Source organism: Crotalus tigris, unplaced genomic scaffold (assembly GCF_016545835.1).
Source record: "Crotalus tigris isolate CLP2741 ecotype Arizona unplaced genomic scaffold, ASM1654583v1 scf7180000017781.746583, whole genome shotgun sequence".
Taxonomy (NCBI): domain Eukaryota; kingdom Metazoa; phylum Chordata; class Lepidosauria; order Squamata; family Viperidae; genus Crotalus; species Crotalus tigris.
In genome coordinates this window covers 513557-531359 of record NW_024096631.1, presented here as the reverse complement: position 1 = coordinate 531359, position 17803 = coordinate 513557, and the positions used below count along the sequence as shown (strand labels likewise).

The window sequence follows — 17803 nt, the reverse complement described above, 5'->3', positions numbered from 1 at the left end:
GGAAAACGAATGTCTTTCATTTACTTTAAATGATTATCTTTAGATACCAAAAACTTAAATAAGTTGAGAGGAAGGAGAAGACTGTAAAAGTTGTGGTTGAATGCAATTAGTGAGATCCTGAAAAAGAGGTGAGAGATTTAAAGAACAAAAGGCAACTAGTTTTACCAATTATTCTTGCTTTTGCCATACGTATGGACATGTCTAAAGCAAAAATAGTTTGCAACAATAGAAAATTATGGTAGAGTGAACTGTATTGATTTAAACCAGATTCATCCATAAGTCCTTTTCTTTTCCTATTATATACCTTGCATTTCTTTGGTCTATTTCCTTCTCCTTTTCTGCATAACACTGAATAACACTGCTTAACTTGAAAGGAGTTAACATTGTGGGTGTTTATATTTGATAAATATAAAATTGTTTTCCAAATATTTGCTACTCCTTCCTTTTTCAGGTTTATGTTTTCATATTTCATATTTCCTGTCATGAGTTTCTATAAGAATTAGTTGGAATTTGAACAATTACATATCGTGTTTCCCCAAAAGTAAGACCTACCCCGAAAATAAGCCCTAGCTTGATTTTTGGAAGGTGGGGCTAATATAAGCCCTAGCCCCAAAATAAGCTCTAGTTTTGAGGCAAAGCACACGCCTAAAAATCAAGCTAGGGCGGGGGTGAGGGTGGAGCTTACCATTGCAGCCAGGCCTTCAATCCATAGCTTAGTTCTTGGCTGCAGAGGCCTTTCCAGAAGACCTCTGATTGCGAAATGCAGGCCGGAGCTCCATTCTTAGCTGCAGAATGAAGCTGCTCCATTGGCCGCAGAAGAAGTGGGCCAGCTTGGGGGGGGGGAGGCTGTCGGTGCTGTAACCGTGAGGTAAGTGGAAAAGATGCCCCCTGAAAATAAGACCTGGTGCTTCTTTTGGAGGCAAAAAAAGTCTTATTTTCGGGGAAACATAGTAAATGTCAACGCTGTGACAATGGATGTCGTCGCTCTGACAACTGAGAATCAACAGCCATTTTCTCTTTTGCTTCTAACGTGCCTTTTCTATTTTTTTAGAGTTCAGATGTAGAAGGGGGATGGGGTAAATGCTTGAGGGTTTAGCTAGCCATAACACTGTAAAGTGTGGGAACTCAAGGACATGGTCTGATAAGGTTTTGGCAGGCTGAGAGGCCAGTGAGAAAAGCAGCTTATATTAATTGGGGAATTTGATTTATGACAGCGTGTGTGGGGTGGGAATTTGTATCTGGGGGAGGGAATCTCAGTTTTGGGTTCAACTATGTAAGTGCTGATACTTTGTTTCCTAATAAAATATTCTTTAAGGAAGAATTCTTGCCTTGAAATACTTTAAACGGTTTCATCTATTGGAACCATGACAGTAAATATTATAACAATTACTGAGTTATCAATACTTAGAAACTCAGTAATGGCTTCTTGAGCCATGAAAGTAATTTTGAAATGTGTTTCTTATTACAGTGGAAATATAGTGACTTCATCCTTATTTATTTATAAGGATAAAACAATAATCCACATCCTTTATAATACTTTAAAACTTAAAAGCTTGCAACTATTATGTGAAACTTACTTTATCCTAATAAAGCTATTGCGTTTGGATTTTGAAATGGTTTTCAAAGCAACTTTACTCATTTATTTAATATTTTGCCTTTATTTTTTTCATACCTAATACTCCTCCCTTGTCCTATTTTCCCCACAACAACAACCCTATGAGATGGATTGGGCTGAGAGTGAGTAAAAGTCACCCAGCTGGCTTTCATGGCTGAGGCAGGATTTGAACTCATGATCACTTGCTTTCTAGTCTGAAGCTTTAACCACCAGACTAGAATTATTTTAGGTACAGATTTTGGAATTTCTTTTTGCACAGTAAATTTATGTCAAAATATATTTTAATTTTATTGCAACATGATTTATAATAAACCTTGTACATTCTGTGACTCAGTGGAAATTCTGATGAACTTATAAATGTTAGATTCTACACAGAAACAGTGTCTGTTTTTTACAAGAGGAAGACAATGAATATAAACTTCCATCAGTGAATAACTAGTAAAATGCATGTATCTACTAGCCTAAATTAAAATGCACATCAAAATAATTATTCAACTGTTCCATGGGGCATCCTATAAGGCAGGCCAATATCTTTCAATTTTACTTGCTGGCCATGATCAATTAAAGAGAGTATTAAAAACCTAATGGTGGCTACTCTATGGAAATTTATTTTACCTAGCTTCTTTGAATAAATAATTAAATTATTTTAGATTACATCTTAGATTGGTGCAGTTACAAATATAGATTATGAGATTTCTCTGTTTGGTCTTTGAATCTGATCTCAATATAAACACTCTAAGCCTATAGTGTTAGAAAGCAAAATATCACAGGTGAACAAGTCTGCGTATTCATTGAAGTATGCATTATATAGCAACAGAATCCAAATTACCTCAGCTTTCCCAGAATCTAAGCAGCCCTGAATCCTCCTTGGGTTTTTCTCTGTAGTTCCAAGAAAGTGTTTGAACAAAAGACACAGAAAAGCTAAACTCATCAAAGATCTATCTGTCATTAAGTGAAAGTAATCAAAGCTTAATAATTGCCTTTTCTACTTCAAAGAAAATTTATGCAAGAGAAGGATCGCAAAATTAACAGCGAGTTAGAACCTGTATTTTAACAGCATCAAGGCCCTTGCTTGGTGATTTACTATATTTCTGTAAGGCCAACTACCTTGCATTCCAGTTTTAATGAAGGAATGTAATATTAATGAAATTAACTTTGGCTTTACCATTGCATAACCACAGATAAATATGCTACAATATTCTTTCTTCCTAGGCCAGTAGCAAATATTTCAATTAATATCCTTCCAGGGCAAGCTGTTTAAGTGGATTTAAGATCTATGGTCACAAGATCAATGAATTTGTGGGTGAACTTTTCAAATCTACTTCAGCTGGTACTTAGGACCTGGTTTTGACATTAAAATAGCTATCATTATCTGTGGAAGACCCTTTGATGAGAAAAAGTCAGGAAGAATACAATCTTGTATTTATTCCTGGAACTCTCAGTGGCTTTTGATATTATCAACAGCATTATCGTTTCTTAAGAGGCTGTCTGAGATGGCTATGAGCACTACAGCTTTGTAGGGATTCCATTCATACTTGGTTATTCTGTAAATGAGAATAGCTGAAGTTTTATGCATTATTCCACGTGATGTATGCTTCTGGTCCACAGGTATGCATTTCATCTCTCATATTTAGCATCTACACAAAATCACAGTAATACAGCCAGTTTGATCTAGAGCAGGGGTGACAAACTCACAATGTCACATGATGTGTCACAATGTATGGTGAGTTGTTTTTTCCATTGCCGGCAATGGGGTGGGAGTGGTTTCGCCATGATGCATCTGGCCCGTGGGCCGGCAGTTTGACACTCCTGATCTAGAGCCAGTGGCTATGGCATCAGATTAGAAATTGAGAGACCGTGAGTTTTAGTCCTGCCTTAGGCATCAAAGCTGGCTGGATGACTTTGGGACAGTTATTCTCCAGCCAGCGTTGCTGTTGTGAGGAAAATATGAGGAGGAAAGATTATTAGGTATGTTTGTCATATTGAATTTTTTAATAAAAATAATAAAGGCAGGATAAAAATAAAAAAATGTGCAGTAACATCTCTATGTTAATGACATACTCTCTCTTTTTTAATCACATTTAAGTGAGGCAGTAGAAATATTTCATCAGAGTCTGGCCATGGGAATGGATAAAATTGGCTTCCTCAAACACACAAACCCCAGTTTTGGAAGCTCTACAAAGACTGGCCTGGCAATAAATCTGTTATCTTTCTCCTGCTTGGTAGATAATATTTCATTCTCTTATGAAATCTTCCTCCACCTTACATTCATTTTGTGTTGTTATATTTTAAGTAATTTTTATTTCCAAAAGCCCTTCATATTATCATACAACATCCTTTTAACCAAAGTATTTTAAATGTTATAGATTTTAAGTTATCTGCTTATTGTTAACATTACTTGTTAATGTTATTTATTAGATTTTAATTGCTTTTTATGTTATATTTCCTTAGGTATCATATATTATTTCAAAATATATTTTAATCACACTACTGATACATCTAGCATAGTAGTTATTTAAATACTTTGTATCCTTGAAAAATAAATGTGTTATTATAGATAATTAATGATGTGAATTGCTGTTTTTGAAGGAAACACAACATTGTGCATTACTTTTTTCCATTGCCATCGTTTTTATCAATATTTTACACACACACAAAAAAACAAATGCTAGAAAATAAGACCATCCATCATTTTCTAGACAACTTTTTCTAAATTACAGTCATTTAAACACCTCTCTTTGAAGGTCAACTTCAAAGCACTTCACTTATTTTACTGCAGCAGAAGAAAAGAAAGACAGCAGATGTGAGAATTAATTCAGTTTCAATCTCTTAAGAACAAATACAGATTTGTATCTCTCTCAGATCAGCTTTAATATATTGCTGTCTATGTGATTGACATGATATTTAATGTATGAAAAGTCAATAAAATAATATTCAAACTAATACTAAGTAAGAGTAAAAAAAATAGTAAAAGTCAAAAACAGCCACAAACTCTTACATGTTGAAAAGAACCATTTCTTCTGTGCCATTATGTTTCTACAAGAAAGGAACCATGAAACCAACAATAACAAAGTTGCAAGAAATTAACATTAAACAAAAATGCTAAAATCTAGTATCAAACACTGACTTCCAAGTCAGGGTTTTACTTTGTACTAACTGTTTGAAAATATAACCTGCTGAAAAGAAAGGTGAATTTACCACTTTTCTACTGAGTAAAAGGCAATTCTCTCCACTGTTCTGTAAAAGCAAACTGATATATGAAAGGATATATTTTCTTTATTACAAAAGTATGATGGTTACTATTTTACATGCATTAAACCAGTAGGTTTGGTTTACAGCCACATGCAAATCTAAAGCATAAAAGTTAACTTGGATCTATAAAAACTATAAAGATTCCAATCCTCCTTTTCTCTCAGATCGTAGCCCCCGTGTGCCATCCCGTCCTGCACCGCTCTCCCTCCTATTCCTTTCCATCACTCCCTTAGATCTATCATCACTCTCCTCCCTATATTCTTGGGAGGAGTCGTTTTGGAGTGTGTGCCTGTCAGTAAGGCATTGCCTAGCTCGTAACTGGTCAATCCATTGCTCACTCCATTTGGGGCTTCTGTCCTCATCCCTCATCGGAGAGTCTCCCAGGCACTCTCCGTTCGTAGTCTTCTGTCCTCCCAAGGGATCAATCACCACAGAGCTATTCCCCTCCCTCTCACAAACCAGCCCAACTAGCGTAACGAGGGTGTCTGTTTCACTCCCCGGGGGGTAAATCATTCCCCCCCCCGCATGTGTGATTGTAGTCCGAGCGCTCTATCGTATGCTGTATTTCCTATTCCTCCCCCCACAGTTGTTATCTCCATTCGTATTTCTCCTATTGAACTGATTGGGAGGGCCTCGCTCTCTCTTTCCTGCTGCAATTCAGTTGTCAAAGCACCTCCACTAGCTCCGTTCATCAGGAAGTTGTTCCATAATTGACAGTCAGGTTTCTGGTGGCTGTTTGTCATTTGTGGGGAATTTTTCAAAGTTCTACCATCTTGGTCCGAAGCCAAGGGAATGTCCATTTGGTCGTGTTGTGTGTGGGGGGATGTCCTATTCTTCTCCCACACATGTGGTCGATGCCTAGGTCTTCTCCAGCAGTTCAAGCGACGGTTCATGTGCCATGTTTGTAAGGTCCGTTGTGCCGGGCACATGTCTATATGGCGATTAATGGAATTTCTCCCCGAAAACCAGGCCTCCTTTAATAGGCGGCCCCCCTTTGTGGCATCACAGGCCAAGATTTGTGTGTGGTCAAAATCAAAGTTATGGCCACTTTCGGCCATATGAGAGAAAAGGAGGATTGGAACGTGGCTCGGAGGGGATGGTTGGAGGAACTAGAAGGAAGCAGAAAACAGCAACTACTGCCCATGACAGACAGAATCACAAACGGGAAACTAGTGAAACATGCACTAACTGCAAGGAAAGGGGAAATACCCCAGCTAATTTTAGAACTAGCGAGAAAGACACACATAACAGCACACGTAGAAAGGGTGAGAAACAACTACACCCTAATGCAGGACACACACTTGGATTACAACGCACACAGCTGGGACCTATGACACGATCCAAGAGCCGAGCGCAAATGATTGGAGGCTGCATATAAGCCCTCCCAACGACTGCCGTTTACACCCTGATGATGTCAAGAGCTCTTGACGAAAGCTAGGTTTAGTAAACAAAAGTTTTAACATTTTTAACTTTTGTATAATTTTATTCTCTTGGTGTTCAACTATTTATTGATTTTAATATGAACATACCCAAGAGTCATATTTTTACTTGTATAGCTGATACATACATACATACATACATACATACATACATACATACATACATACACACTAGGAATTTACCCTTTGCTTTAAGGACCTTTCATGGATATTACCTGATGATATACCATATAGCCAATTACTTAAGCAGGATCTGGGAAATGTTACTTAAAGCAGTTTTCATTTTCATGTCTCAATTTTAATGCTTGGTCACCAAAATATGTTATTGAACATTCATTTGTTCTACCTCTGCCAACCAGGAGCAGGGAAGGAAGAAGGTGAAATCGCATGAACAGAATTGATTTAAACAAAGATTGCAGCGTATATTTATTACAGCTTACAAGCTCACCAGCTCATATATGAGTAATAGTAGATCCCCAAACCGTGGAATTAAATAGAACTTGTGAACTCACTGTGTAGTCTTTAAAATATTGAAGATATATTTAAGATATAAAAGTTGAGATATTGACACCTAGCCACAAAATCTTTTATGTAAGCACCTTTTGGGGGATTAAGAAGTACCTACTTACTTTTTGAAATAGCCTCATCTCCTAAACATAATATAGAAAAGAAATCAAGAGTTGTCAATTTAAATCTTTTTCTTAATCAATTTTATCAACAGGAGTTTGTGTTCTTTGGACTGATTCTTGTTCAGTCCCAACTACTGCCAGAGAAAGCTGAGTTCATGGATGGTAATAAAAGGGAACAAAAGAAGTTAGTTACAGCCTCAGGTCATCAGTTTTATAATCCAACTTCATGGAAAGTGGCCACAGCAATGCAAGGTGATGGAAGATGCCAGTTTTGGCCACTGAGTCAACTGCACGTGAGTCATATTTAGTTTATATCAGACAAAACATGATGTCTGAAAAAATACTGACATTTGCTTCATCCTCTTGCATGTGTTCCAATATCTCAGGGGTTGCCACAAAGAAGAGGGAGTCAAGCTATTCTCCAAAGCGCCTGAGGGCAGGACAAGAAGCAACGGATGGAAACTAACCAAAGAGAGAAGCAACCTAGAACTAAGGAGAAACTTCCTGACAGTTAAAACAATTAGTCAGTGGAACAACCTGCCTCTAGAAGCGGTGAATGCTCCAATGCTGGAAGTTTTTAAGAAGAGACTGAACAGCCATTTGTTTGAAATGGTATAGGGTTTCCTGTCTGAGCATGGGGTTGGACTAGATGACCTCCAAGGTCCCTTCCAACTTTATGATTATGATTATTATTGTTGTTATTTATTATTATTATTCTTATACATAAGAATTACAATATACGCTTCCATAATTATGATTTAATTTTGTCATACAAGCAGAAGAAGAGAGTAACTTGTGTCTGAGATTGTTCCATTTTTTGCTTTTTTATTTGTGGCTGCCAAATGTTATTGATTGTGGGGGATTTGCTAGGGTACCTACATTAGAACAGTGTCAAGGGGTTGGTGCTGAAATAAGAAAAAGCAAGCCTGATTTTTAACAAGGCAAGAAATTGATAGTATAGAAACTGGTTTGCCCATAATCTCATACTCAAATCTGGAATTATGGGAAATAGAACTGGCTCTTCTCTTTGATTTCCCTAAATTTTGCTTCATGTCAACAAGTTATATTGAGCAGGGGCTTTTATTCTACTCCACATCTTCTATGGTGAATGGAAAATAATTAATCTAGAAATACCCAATATCATTTTAGGGAGAAGTGCAGCAGAAAATCAGAAAAGTCTTGCTTGGAACTTCCAATTTCTGTTTTCAAAAATATAAATCCTATGTTTATTAGGATCATTTTAGAAGTATTTCTAATACAAAGAATGTTTCTAGTTTATTATGGACATACTGTCTACTTAATAAGTTCTTAATTCATTTAGAATGTCTTTACACTGATTTTTTCTATCACCATTGTTTTTCTATCACCATATTTTATAACATTAATTACACATACTAAGCTGTAGGATGGAAATATAAAGCAGAATAAATACATAATATTCTACACAATATCGTATAAACAAAGCCTAAACCATCTATAAAGTACTTTATCAAACAAGAAAAAGGATTTGAATATCAATGACCAAGAAGGGTATTAAGAGTTGCTTTCGGGTGAGATGTATAAATTTATCAAATATAAATTTGATAAATAAATTTTAAAAAAATCTCCAAAATACATCCAATGATAACGGTACATATTTACTTTTGCTGTTTTAAAATTAGCTTAACTGCAATCTAATAATTTTAAAGAAGATTAAAAAGGTTAATGTATAATAATAAGCATATGGCACAAACCAGTTGTGATGGTCCTAGTGGTTATCAGCACATTCGGTGCCATACCAAAAAAAAAAAAAAATTGAATAGCACTTAGAAAATTGCACATTGACAAAATTTCCATCTGTTATTTATAAAAGGCTATACTGCTTGTATCCACAACATATACTACGCTGATACATAATGACATCCTACATATTTGGGAAAAGCTTGATGCATACGAAGGTTACTACCAATTAAAAAACTGGCAGTTGTGCTTTCACATTGTTATACTGCTGCTGATTATTATCATCATCCAAAACAAGCACTACTTGAATATCATTGGCACTGACAAATTTGCAGTCAATTGCAAAAGGCAACTTTACTCTGAACAATTTTCATCCTGCGACCGATATCTGTAACATCATAACATATCCAGATCTGCCTATGCCGGGTCCTTGGAAAGGACTTGATAGGTAGGCAAAAATACCAAATCCAGCCTGAACATCTGGATGACTATGTGACGAATCATAATAACAACAGCAATGGCAAGAAACACCCTTTGCCTACAAGCAAGAAACTGGTGGAGCCATAAAACAGACAAAGGAATAGAAAATTAAGAAACTCAAATGCTCCGGGATTTTAGAAATCAAACAGACAAAACAATAGTTAATAAGAAAGAAAAATAAGTCAGGATAATGGACGCTGCAATACCTAGAGGTAGCAGAATAGAGGAAAAAAAAAGACCTGGAGGAAGTCACAAAATATAAAGACCTATAAACAAAAGTAGAACAACTATGGCCTAAGAAAGCAAAGATAGTGCCAATGGTGCTTCTTGGGTGCAATTCCAAAATATCTGGAGCAACACTTGAACATCATCAGCATTGACAAAACATCATTCAGTTGCAAAAGACAGCCTTACTTGGAACAGTTTATCTTCCAACAATATCTTTAATATTATGAAACTATTGTAGGTCCTTGGGAAGGACTTGATAGATAGACAAAAAGGCTAAATCCAATCTAAATATCTGGCCGATTGTACAACCAACCGTAATTATCAAAAACATAGGCTGAATATAGATATTTAAGCATGGATAATCCGCCAGGGATCATGCAACTGCATTCTACTTGGATGATCTTGCATTAGGGAAGAGGCTTAGTTACACTGATCTCCATGGCCCCTTGCAGTTCTGTGACTAATATGTGATTGTGCTTGGGATAAAATCATTAAATTTCTACAACTTTCAGGGGTCTTATAAATGTTATATTTTTGCAGGATCCAATTCTGAGGCACTCACCGGGGCCAAAGGTTTATTCTTCCAAGTTTTTGGAATATTCTGGAGAGAGAGAAATTCCCAGATGAGGGGCTCCAGCAAGAGTCTGAAACCTTTGAAGAATAAACCTCTGGTCCTGATGACTGACTCAGAGGGATCCTGCAGCATTATGCTGGGACATGTATATTTACCTTCATTTGCATCTTATCTTTTTGTTAATTACATTTCACATTTTTCAAATTTTGATATCTTTTTGCAACATATACAATTTTATGCTATGACATTTTTCTTAATTTTGCAGCCTGGAGTCTAGACACAAACTGTTAGAAATTCTTTTTAACTCTGACCTGTGGTTTTACTGTGTTCAGTATAAAAATTGCATATGTCAGCATTCTTTTAGTTGGCTCCATGTGATTTAATTTAAGCCAACCACAGAATGACTGTGATAGCTTTCTAAGATGCCACAGCAGGCAAGCTGTGGATGAGATGGGGGAACTAAACAGAAGCAATGCACACCAGATGTTAGCATAGAACATCTAAAATTATTTAGCCAGATTGAGCATCCAAGAAAGAATTTCCTTCCATGCTATAATTATTTGCATCTAATTCAAGAAGCCAGGATGCTTGCATTCACTTAGAAGCAGCCACACATCTTTCTCATCCCAACAATGTAGGTGCGCTAAACAAGAATTTCAATATTTCAACAGGCAATTTTTATGCACAACTAGAAGTACATGTACACTGTATATGACACACCTAACTTAAAAAAATTCAGACCCAAAAAATTTCAACTGCAACTTTTAGTTTCTATGTAAATACACATTTTGGATAGTAATGTAAAATATATAAATTGAAACTCAATTCTAGAGAACAATGTCATCTGTTAATTCTTATGATAGATACACACAAGGATAAAATTTCATAATGAATCAACATTTTAAAATGTCCAAAATTACTTTGTATTTTAAATATGAAAAACAACTAGAGAGTGAGTCAATTGTCTGTCTGTCTGTCTGTCTGTCTGTCTGTCTCAGGCACTAAAAACAACAGCAATGTTTAAGTCACTAAAGCAATGAAAAGAGAGGCATTATTTTTGCTGTGTAAATCTGAACCTGCAAAGGCAATTCCTGAATGTAAAGTTCACCAAACATCTCCTAAAATTATTCAATTTACATACAGAAAAGCTAAATTCTATTAATAGATTAGACTTGCAAAATAGCAATTCACAAGCCTTTAAAGAAACTGCTCATTGCACATTAGATCTCACGCTTCTCCTCTAATATCACATATCTCTATGCTGGGCTGCCTTGGAAGAAAGAGACAAAACTGTTTAATCTGTATAGCTCTGCCAAATGTTGTTTGCAGCCAACTAATGCTTCATCGTTACAGGAAGTAAGCAAAGCAATTATGTAATATGCAGCTAAGTAATATGAGCTATCATGCAAAAATGGAGGGAAAAAGTAGTGATTCTGAGCTTCACATATGGATCTAATTTCTTTTGTTATAAAATTTAGTTTTCTAGTCTGTCTATATAAAATGTAGTAGAAATAACACTATTTGGGGCCTCAAAACATGTCTAAAGGGAATTGTCTCAACTTATCACATTTCTTATTTCTTGCTCAAGTTATATTCCAAGAATATTATACTACAAAAAAAAAAAAAAACTGGAGTAAAGAATCATGTCCACACAAACCCAGGAATGGTTCAGTCTAATGGCACATGCTTATGAAGAAGTTCACTTTATAGGAATATGGTTACAGATAGAAAAGATCTCTCTTAACATTTATTTTGCACCTATTCTGCTTTATGGTGTATTTTAAAATTTCACGGATGTGAAATTTTACTTTAAGTTACTGCAATCACACAAGTGATGTAAATTGTTCCAACACAGTCTTCAAGGTGAAGAAAAAAAATAAAGCCTGACTTACTGTAAAATGCCTGGAATCCTGATATAAGGATTCCATGGTGTACTTGGAGCAAAATGGCCACCAAGCCACAAGGCAGGGACTGGCAGGAATTCCTGCTAATGAATAACAATGCTTTGAAACGGAATTGATGCAATTTAAGCTATGCCACAGCCAAACCAGAAGAAAATGAACGTGGTTCCCCAAAGAGAATAACAGGGTATGAATTCTGGTATGAGGCAGCAATCTAGGAGCAGTGCCAAAGCCCCATGTGGAAGGGCCCAAGTACAGAGAGAAAGAAGCAGAAAAATGCCATGAGCTGATGAAAAAGCAATAGTATCCCCCCCAATTCTGCTCTATTTGCAAAAAAAATGTATCTTACTCTAGGGTTAATGAGTGTGTTGTAGTATGGACCCTTGAAACCTCAAAATCTAGCACATTATTTTCCAAAGTGCCATTTAAGGCAGGGGTCTTCATACTTGGCCCTTTTATGACTTGTGGACTTCAACTCTCAGAATTCCTCAGCCAGGCATGCTGGCTGAGGAATTCTGAGAGTTGAAGTCCATAAGTCATAAAAGGGCCATGTTTGAAGACCCCTGATTTAAGGTGAATGAACGTAAAGATAATATGTATGCTTCTACTGCCTTGCCCACTCCCACTTCTTTCAACAGATATTTTTCAATTGGACTGCAAGCATAATTTGTTGTGCTTTACAGTTTTTACGTGTAATCTGGATGAAAATCAGGAAGAATGAATTAATCAAAATTACTACTGAAATTTTGAGATTCCTCCCAAAAACCTGTATTCTCACAACAAAGTCCATAAATCCAAATCTCATTTTAAAGATGATACTTGTGATAAATGCACAGCTCTTCCTACACAGATATACAACCAGCATTTCACTGGATTCTGGCTTGAACTCAAATCTCAAAAAGGAAGAAGCCAGCAGTGTGCATTTCTGTCATTACAAAGTAGCATAACTTCATAAACTTAAACAAAACAATATCGAGCTATGGAGTCTTAGCTTCAGCAGCTGGCATGATAGTGCAAGTATCAGCTGCATTACTGCCCATCTTGGCCTAATTTTAAATTTTTAAATTAAAAAATAACACTTCCCCTATTCCAGAACACAGAAAAGGGCAAAGCAGCAACATCAGATGCCATTTTAACTTCCCCCGAAAACTTCCAGATCCTAAGAAATTCTGGAGAATATTAAGAAGGGAGCGACAACCTCATCCAGCACTTTTCTTGGAGTTACATCCTCTAACACATGCCACTACCTATCCAACTGCCATACAAAGTTCATAGGAAGGTCATCAAAGAAGACTTGGCAAGGTTTAAATCTGGTGCTATTTCTAGACATATTGTTACTGTGATGCTGAGTGCTCAAAAGTTCACTGTGTTTCCCACTATATTTTAGCATCTTGTCCCTCTATTATCATAGCCAATCTATTAATCCTGTGGAGGATCTATGAGGTCCTGCAATAATAACATGGGACCACTAAAAAAAATAAAAAACAGTTTGGTTATTAGGGTATTCAAAAAAAAACCAAAAAAACCCCCACCAGCTATCTATATGGCTAAATACCAAGGATAGGGTCTGCAGTGCAATACTGGAAAAAATAAAGAAGAAAACTGTCATATAGCCTATTGAGCAGTCTTGCTATCGAAGTGGAAAATAGATGAGTCCTCCACTAATATGTATAAAAGTGAATAATTTTAAAAAATGGCACTGGGAGAAGTAAGACGTATGGCACCGATCCCCATTCACCTCCTATAGCAGTGGTTCTCAACCTGTGGGTCGGGACCCCATTTGGGGTCGAACGACCATTTCACGGGGGTCGCCAAACAACGCAGACCGCCATTTTTTCCCCCTTTTCCTCAGTTGTGCTACTCCCTTTTATTCTATTGGCTTTTGAAAGCCAATAGAATAGACTCTCTTGAATAGAGTCTAATTCTATTGGCTTTCAAAAGCCAATAGGAATTGTCCAGGCTGTCTCTGCCCTGCTGAGCCCGCCAAAAGTCCCATTCTGCAAATGGTGCTGCACCAGTTGAGTAGTCCTCGACTTACGACCGATTGAGTAGTCCTCGACTTACGACCGGTTGGGGGTCGCGGCATTAAAAAGGTTGAGAACCACTGTCCTATAGTGAGGTACTGTTTCGCCCCCCCCATGGCACTAATATTTATAAAATTCACTGAAGTGGAGGTGGGGATAAGGGATGAGAATAGCTTCCAACAAGATCAGATAAGAAAGAGGTTGGAGTGCTTGGAAGTCTTTGTAAAGTTTACTTGCGATTTATTATTTCTTTATTAAATTTATATGCTACTCATCTCCTTGTTTGAGGCAACCTTAAAATCTAGGTTCATAAAGGAATACTATCCAAAAGAATGTGCTTCATTTTTATGATCCTCATGTATTCTCTAAGAACATTAGTGTATTTTCCACAAGGAAAATCCTGCACAGTAAAGTTATCTGAAGAGTTCCAGAATTCTCCATTACTCTATTATTCCATTATCTTCTAGTAGAAAGATGATTCTCTCTTCTGGAAAGTCTCAGAATGTTCCAGGACTAATTCTGGAAGCATTTGTGTTAATAATCAATCTAGCAGATTGACTTTCTTTTCAAAGACTTTTTTTTTCCAAATTGAACAGAATAGATATTAAACAGTCTCAGAACATTTATTTATGAAGTATATTCTTTAATTCTTTAAGAGGGAACTTTCCCAGCCCATACCCTCCAAATGCACCAGGCCACAACTAACAGTACATAGACATGGAAAATGGAGCTGGAGCCCAACCTGTTGGGAGAACATCTGTCTAAGGAAGAAAAAAAGTATATATTATTCCCTCTCTTCCAGTAAGAGAGTCAATTATCTCTTACTACGATAGTGAAATTTAAAGTATTTAAAAATTATTATATTTTTCTCATGATCGTACTCATCTTGACTGTGCAAGTATGCATTGTCAAATGCAGTAGAATGAGTTGTAGGCTCTATCACCATGTACAATACATGACAGTAGCATAGAAGTTCCTTCACTATTCTAAGTACACATAGTAGTACTCACATCTTTAAAGAAGAAAATGTACACACCCACAGATGCTTTATCAACTTATTTTGTTCTTATTTACATTTTCTAAAGGTTTAAACATAGTTGTATTTTTCTTGATTTTAATCAAGGGGGAAAGTATTACAGAGCAGTAACCCTTCACCCAAACAAACAAAAGGCTCTTTAAAGGGGAAATACTATTAGCAAGTTCTTGCCACAGCATCAACTTTTATAATAAAGGAAGTTGGCAAACCTGTAAAGGACGGCCTAACCATTTGCAACCTGGTATCCCAACTGATGCCCTGGGGCTCCAGCTCTCAGAATTTCCAGGGTACCTGAAATGTGCCAGGCTGAGAAAGTCTTTAACAAGAATTCTCTGAAAGCATTTAAGATAATGTCATCTCCCACAGTCATCTCTAATATTTGCTATTTTAAAGCAGACTGAAGACATACCTTCTGAGGAGTATCCAATTTATTGAAAAGGCAGGCCTTGTTATTTCAGCTGATGTGCTTCCAGCACCAGCATATCGGTGCCAGCTTTCTCATTTGTTTCCCCCCCCCCTATTCTTAGCAGATTTATACTTTGCTATCCTCAACAAATTCTTCACAGATCTCTATAAAACAAAACGCTCTCCAAACAATAGTGGAAAACTTTCAAACTGGAAAACCGGAAAAGAGAGAGATTGAGAGATCTGTGCAATGTTTGTGTGTCAGCCTGTGTTTTGGTACTTGCACATACGCCAACAGAAAAACAGCCCTATTGCCAACCAGAACTAGTGATGCCTGTCTTCCTTTCCTTTCCTTTCCTTTCCTTTCCTTTCCTTTCCTACTTCCCCCTTCCCTTGCCATTAGAGCCCCTTCAAACTAAAACTGAGCTGATTAAAAAGCAGTAAAGTTCTGCGTTTGAATATTGGTAAGGGAAAAAAATCCGTATCAGCAAAGCACACATAAGGGATAGAAAGAGAGAGAGGTAGAAAGAATCAGCTAGAAGATGGCCAGAATGCCTGGTTTCTAGCAGCTGTGTAGCTTTTTCGGTGAGGGGCAGACTGCTGAGCAGACCTGGAGGGAGGAGATGTGGGACTAGAGGAGGGGAGTCAGTTCTCCATGTCAGAGCTTTCTCAGAGCTGTACAGGAAACGAGAAGTCAAACAAAGGGCCACTCTGTATTCTGTAATACAGACACCCTTCAATCCCTGGAGCCGAGTAATTAAAAAAACTTTACCATGCCCTAAAACCAGCAACTGATATGAGACAAAAACAACTTGTCACCCTAGTATTCAGCCATTGTTGCCACTCATCTATGCTTAATGTAGAAAGGAAGCATGTAGAAATCATGTATATTGTCAAGATAAAAAACCATCCAGGCAAAGGAAAGCTTTTCAGAGGCTACAGAAATAGAAAATCAAAGTCTTTTGACACAACTAAACATTTTATCTATAATGATATTTATTACCTTTGTATGATGCAACTTGTACCCACTTTGAGACAGAATACAAAGAAACAAGACCCTAATCTTTCTAAATGAAAAGAGTCAATATTGTAAATGATTTTTTTTCTTTCTTTCTGGACACAACTGTCGGGCCATAGAGGGAGAATCACTACACAGCAAAGGCTCCAAGTCAGAGGAAACTTAACAGAGGCTTTACAAAGGAAAGGGGGGGGGAAGCTACAGGCAACAGGCATCATAAGTTACCTTCATACTGGCGGAGAATGCCAATATTGTTGTTCATCTTGTCCAAGTACTGGTAATTCAACAGGTCCATCTTCATAAATAGCATTTAGTGGGCTAGCAAAGAAGACCAGCTTGCTTGCTTTCACCCCGCAACAGCAGCAAGAACACAGGCAAATAAATGCTCCAGGCTCCTTCCCAAGTTCCACCAGCCTCAAGGCCCAGCCTCCGACTAATCAAAACAAAAGTGTATTAAAATGAAGTAGCGGGGGGGGGGGGGAAAAGGCGGGTGGGAAGCAAAAAAAAAAAAATCCCCCTTCAGGAGCTCGAGATCTGGAGGCAGAAAGTGGAGAGTAGGTTATGCCCACGGTCGCCACTGAGATTGCGCTGGGGGAGGGTAAGGCCTGGAAGAGCTCAGGCTTCCTAGGACAAAGACATGCTAATTCTCCTCACAGCCCGCTGCAAGTTAACTGCGCTGACATGCAGGCTATGCTTGGTATGACTCCTATGTAAACTAGCTTCCTCTTTCTAGCAGTCGGCCACAACTGAGCATGCTCACTAAATCCCTGGAGCTCTTCAAATGTCAGGGATATTTTCTGCACAAGATCAGGCTCTAAATGCACAGCGAGTTTTGAAAGCAAGACAGAGGAGAAGGAGGAGGAGCTGTTGAAGACGGCACAGAAGGGGCCATGTCAGCCTCTGCCCTTACAGGAAGCACAGCTGCCACTACAGAGAAGAAAAAGAAAACACCAAGCTGCTTTTGACAGAGTTAAATCAATGTGTAGGGTGGATTCATTTCTGAAAACAGAAGTTGACACCTTTGCTTTTTCTCTCTCCATTTTCACATTCCTAAACTATTTCTAATTCCAAACTAATCTCAATCCAAAACACTACACATTGTTAAACAAAAATGATGGGAGTTTTACTTACAAATAAAACATAGCTGGCTTTAGTACAACTGCCATTATTTAATTCCATATGCACTACAGTTACAATGCAGACAGAAAAAGATTGCTATAGTGTGATGTTTTTATTAATTGTTGAAATATTTGGTTAAAAGTAGTAGGTTCCCAAAAAGAGTACTTTAGAGTCACAGGAACTTGGCATCCTTTTTTCAGATACATTTAGGTATTGTTTAATTCTTGGTCAGCTACACAGCAAATGTTGTCTTAGGATGAGTTGGAATAAGCAATGGCACTTTTTGAGAACTGGAGGTTTGGACTGCGACAGCAGGATTAAAAAGTGCCAAATAGAAGAGGGAGGAATAGCTCATCACAAGGGG

General features: G+C 37.4%; 1 protein-coding gene across 2 annotated transcripts in view; it reads right to left on the bottom strand.

The window, feature by feature from the left end:
* The window catches only part of VGLL4 (vestigial like family member 4), a 109572-nt gene that overhangs the window by 52163 nt on the left and 39606 nt on the right, over positions 1-17803 (bottom strand). Inside the window, exon 1 of one of the 2 annotated variants that reach the window (XM_039342247.1) lies at positions 16546-17156. The exons of the other annotated variant lie outside the window; for it this stretch is intronic. Coding sequence (XP_039198181.1) covers positions 16546-16630 — 85 coding nt within the window. The 5' untranslated portion in view covers positions 16631-17156. Of the gene's footprint in view, positions 1-16545; positions 17157-17803 lie in introns of those variants that run through there. 2 annotated transcript variants of the gene reach the window in all.